The sequence below is a fragment of the Marmota marmota genome, unplaced genomic scaffold (genome assembly GCF_001458135.2).
Source record: "Marmota marmota marmota unplaced genomic scaffold, marMar, whole genome shotgun sequence".
NCBI lineage: Eukaryota > Metazoa > Chordata > Mammalia > Rodentia > Sciuridae > Marmota > Marmota marmota.
In genome coordinates this window covers 72,492,047-72,497,368 of record NW_026000026.1, presented here as the reverse complement: position 1 = coordinate 72,497,368, position 5,322 = coordinate 72,492,047, and the positions used below count along the sequence as shown (strand labels likewise).

Genomic DNA, 5,322 nt, shown 5'->3' with positions numbered 1-5,322 from the left:
CCTATATCTTCAAACCTTTTTAAATTTTACTTTGAGGCAGGATATCACTAAATTACTATGTGTGGCCTCAAACATGCAATCCTCCTCCTTCAGCCTCTCTTCCTACCCCAGCCTCCCAAATACCTTGGATTATACACATGTACCATTGTGCCTGGCTCCACTGATGTAATGTAAGTGTACTAGCTACTCAGCAATAATTTAAGAAGATTGTCTAAAAATGTATGAGTTTACTAGAGCTGCAAATACCACAAAATGGGAGGATAAAACAAAAGGAATTCATTTCTTCCCAATTCTGGAGGCTAGAGGTCTAAGGAGTTGACATTCTGATTCCCTTCTCTCCTTGCCTAGTAGATGACTGTGCATCTTCAGGAATCTTCACAGGAACATCTCTGTGTGCCTGTGTATGATCTCCACCCCACTCCCTTATGGGCTAATCTTATGAAACACATCAATGATATTGACTTGGAGCAGATACAAACCACTTCCTTTAAATGTAATAACAACTTTAAATGCTCCATCTTTAAATTCAGTCCAGTTCTAAGGTAGTGGGGGTTAGGGCTTCAATATTTGAATCTGGGGGAGCACTATTCAATCCCTAACAGTTACGAATGTACTCCTTAGTGATACATAAATATGAAAGATCTTTTAAAAAGGTTTTAAAGTGCTTACCAAAAGAGGCAAAACTTAAAAAGAAACAGGCAATATCAGGTTTGGGCAAGAATGTTAAGGAATCTGTATATCTAGATACTGCTAACAGTACTGTAAACTGATACAACTAATTTGGGAAATCATTTTGAAATTTCTACTAAAAAGTGTATGACTACTTACTAAATGAGCAGAAATTCTAACCAGGTATATAGATGTAACAAAAATGCATATACACATCACAACAAAAGTAAAAAAAAAAAAAGAACAAACCTCAGGAAAAGCAATATACATAGGTTTGGAATGACAATATGTAAATGAGTGCAGTAAAGCAAATGAGTGCAATAAAGTAATTCTCCAAATTAAGATAAAGTTAAATGGGCAAATTCATTACAACAGGAAAATGAAAAATATCTCCAAAAGTAAGTTATTCTCCATAACAAACTCAATTTCTGTATCTAGATGAGTTAGGATAAAATGACAAAAACTGTCCCATAATTAAATCTCTATGGAAATCGAAGGATATTCCCTAAAGTAGCATTTTCTACTGTATCTTCATTAGGCCCCTGAGGCGGCAATTTGGGGAATATCGGTTTAAGGAATTTGAACGCATTTGTTCCTGAGCCACCAGAGAGACACACTTCATACTGGTAGCTCTGAGACAGTGTCCCAGTACCACGGACATCCACTAGGTGGCCAGAAAGTTGGCCCTCAGGACCAGAGCAGACACCCAGCGGCGCCGCCCTGCTCCTCCTGCACAGCCTCACTGCCACAAACACCAGCACAGAAAAGAGAAAGAGAGATGACACCGAGGCCAAGGCGATGACCAAGTAGACAGTGAGCGAGTCCCCCTGCGAGCGCTCAGGCGGCGCTTCCGGGAGCGGCAGGTAGGGCTGGGAGAAGCCATCCACCAGCAGCACGTGCAGCGTGACGCTGGCAGACAGCGGAGGCTCGCCATTGTCCTTGACCAGCACCACCAGCCTGTGCCTGGCCGCGTCGCGCTCGCTCAGCAGCCTGGCGGTGCGCACCTCGCCATTGTGCGCCCACACGCCAAACAGCCCTGGCTCCGTGGCCTTGAGCAGCTGGTATGACAGCCAGGCGTTCTGGCCCGAGTCTCCGTCCACCGCCACCACCTTGGTGACCAGGTAACCCTGCTCTGCCGCCCTGGGCACCAGCTCGGTGCAGGGCGCAGAGGCATTCTGCAGCGGGTGCAACACGAAGGGCGAGTTGTCGTTGTCGTCCAGCACCACCACGCGCACCAGCGCCTGGCTGCTGAGCTCGGGCGAACCGTGGTCTGTGGCGCCCACGTGGAACTCGAACGCCTGCAGGGCCTCGAAGTCCAGCGCCCTCAGCGCGAACAGCTGCCCATTGTCTGCGTTGATGGAGACCAGCGAGGCGAGGGGCAGGTGCGGGTCCTGGGTTGGCAGCAGCGAGTAGGTGATCTGGGCATTGGTGCCTGAGTCTCTGTCTGTGGCACTGATGCTGCCTATTTTCAGGGCAGGGCTGTTGTTCTCGCGCACCAACAGCCTGTAGGTGGTTTGTGTGAAAGCAGGTGCATTGTCGTTGATGTCAGAGACAAGGATAGTTATGTTGTGTTCAGTTTTCAACCTAGGTGACCCCAAGTCAGTGACTGTGATGGTGATGTTGTACTGGGCTCTGCTCTCTCTGTCCAATGGCCTCTCTGTCACCAAGGAGTAAAAGTTCTTAAATGTGGGCTTCAAGAGGAAGGGGAGATCGTTTTCTATGGAGCAAACCATCCTACCATTGTCCCCAGAGTCTGGATCAGAAACGCTGAAAATAGCAACTATACTCTCCAGGGAGTTTTCTGGGATAGAGCTGCTGAGTGTGGACATGGTTAGTTCAGGAGCATTGTCATTCACATCCACCACTTCTATGGCCACAGTGCATTCTCCTGAAAGGCCTCCTCCATCTGTGGCTGCAATTTCTATTATATAATGTTGGGTTGCCTCAAAATCCACTGCCCTTTGCAGACGAATTTCTCCTGATATTTTTTCTATAACAAATGGTTGCGAAACTTCATCACCTTCAAATAAGGAGTAGACAACACTACCATAATTTCCTGAATCTAAATCTTGAGCAGAGACAACAAGAACTAATGAGTTTATGGGACTGTTCTCAGGAACCTGTACCTCATACCGGGATTGTAAAAATTCAGGGGCATTATCATTGATGTCTACCACCTCAATGTGAACTGTGACAGTCCCAGACCTGGGTGGCATCCCACCATCCAGCGCTGTGAGGGTTAAACTGAGCTCAGACTCTTCTTCCCGGTCCAGAGCTTTCTCCAACACCAGCTCTGGGTATTTTCTGCCATCTTCCCGATTGTGAGTAGCAACACGAAAATTGGAGTTGGGGCTGATTGTGTAGTTCTGAACACTGTTGCTACCCATGTCCAAGTCCTGAGCTGATTTCAAAGGAAACACAGACCCTGGCTGGGCGCTCTCTGGGATTCTAAGGAACATTTCCCTGTCTAGGAACTCTGGAGAATGGTCATTTACATCTGTGAGTTGCACATCAATTTGAAACAACTGCATCGGGTTTTTGAGTAACAACTGGAAATGCAAAATGCAGGATTCTGTAGCCCCACACAGCACCTCTCGGTCTAGCTTTTCCTGTAGAAGCAAATTGCCGGTTTTTACACTGAGCTGCAAGAGCTGTTTGCTGCCTTTGTGATGGATTCTCGCACCCCGAGTTGCCAGTTCCCCCACCCTGAGCCCCAGATCTTTTGCCAGGTTGGCCACAGAGTAGCCACTTTCTGTTTCTTCTGGCATGGAATATCTAATTGTCTCAGAGTCAACCTCCCACAAAAACAACAGCATAGCAAGAAAAATGACTTGCCTTTTCTGCAGGGATTTTGCTAGAGCAGTCTGCATTGTTCAAATCCGTCCAGAAGGTGCAGTTCCTTCAACTCTGTATACAATCCACTCAGAGGATTTGGTTAAATAATCTTGAGTTAAATATTTCTGTCTGACATGCACTTAGAACGATGCCTTGTCTGAAGATCTGTCTTCCGGAGCTGGCTTAAAATGCCTCCTTCTTTGGGGGAGCTCTCCGAGTTCTGATTCCCAGCTCAATGGCGTCCCTGGCATCCAGAGCCCATCATTCACTTGCTTATCCTGCAGCGCCACCAGGCGTCCTTACTTACTATTGCATATAATATTTGCCATTTCATTCCAAATTCTAAACCTGCTGTGTATCAATACCCTTTTAATCACAAAAGCACCCTTAATTGTATCTCCAAGTTATTAGAAGTTATAAGTAAACCTTTGCTGAGTGAATTTTCAGTGGAAAAATACTTGTTTAACTAGTGCATGCCTCCAGTTCTTGGGACTTGGGAGCCTGAAGCAGGATCATTGCATAATCAAAGCCAGGCCAGGCAAGGTAGGGAGACCATGTCTCAAAATAAAAAATAAAACGGGCTGGGGATTTCTCTCAGTGGTTAAGTGCCCCTGTGGTCAATATCTTGTACCATAAATAAATAAACAAAGAATATGATATTAATCTTCTCCATAAAAGTACCTTTTGCATACAAAAAGGAACTCTCTTTGTTGGTTCATAATTTGATTACATCAAAAATTGGAGGTAGATCCACTCATATAAATATAATGTAGATTAAAAATAAAGTGCTGCCCAAACTCAGGAAGTCTGAGTCTCCTTCCATTGTCTGAATACTAAATTTCCCCCAAAACATAAGCTCTTTCCTAATTATACTGTCATAGTTTTTTGTTGTTATTGTTGTTTTTTTCTTTCTTTTTTTGCTTTTTGTACTTTGACATATATGGAGTTATAGAGCATTACTTTCTTATTTCTGTCTTCTTTCCTTCAACATTATATTCATAAAAATTATAGCTGGCATGTCATTCTGATGTGTTTTATTCTCATTGCTTTCTAATAGTTTTATGTATGAACATATCATGATTTGTTTATGCATTCTCCAGTTCACGATAATTAGTGTTTTTCTAGTTGAGCATCCCCTTTTTTAAAGTAGTATTGTTACAAACCTTCCTGAACTTACCTTTTGGTGACCATGTCTGTTTTTATACTGAATATATTTAGATTAATCATTTTGCTATGTATATGTATACATACACACACACATATATATGTATATACACACATATATATGTATTTAGTTTTAGCGAATATATATATATATATATATATATATATATATATATATATATATATATANATATATATATATATATATATATATATATATATATATATATATATATATATATATATAGTTCTGGGAATCATAACTCTGAGACCTCCCCCAAAGGAGGAGGAATTTTAAGAGAGCTCCAGTAGACAGATCTTCAGAGAAGGGATCATTCTAAGTGCATGTCAGACAGAAATATTTAACTTATGATTATTTAACCAAATCGTCTGAGTGGGACTCTATACCAAGTTGAAGGAACTGCACCTTCTGGACAGATTTGAATAAGGCAGACTGCTCTAGCAAAACCCTCACAGTTTTATCAAATACTGCAATGTATTTAGTATATATATGTACATATATATTTAGTTTTAGCAAATACTGTAAAACATTTTTCAAAAGTAATGTTTTCAGTACCAATAAAGTATGAGAGTTCCAGTTGCTCCATATCCTTGTCAACATTTGATGTTGTCATTTCAGTTCTAACCACTTTA

The 5,322-nt window shown here is 42.3% G+C and overlaps 1 protein-coding gene across 1 annotated transcript; it reads right to left on the bottom strand.

The window, feature by feature from the left end:
* On the bottom strand, positions 1-4,767 carry LOC107141891 (protocadherin beta-5-like). The gene has a single exon (XM_015485180.2). The coding sequence runs from the start codon at positions 3,537-3,539 to the stop codon at positions 1,152-1,154; it is 2,388 nt and encodes a 795-aa protein (XP_015340666.1). The 5' UTR covers positions 3,540-4,767; the 3' UTR covers positions 1-1,151.
* Positions 4,768-5,322: the final 555 nt, after the last annotated feature.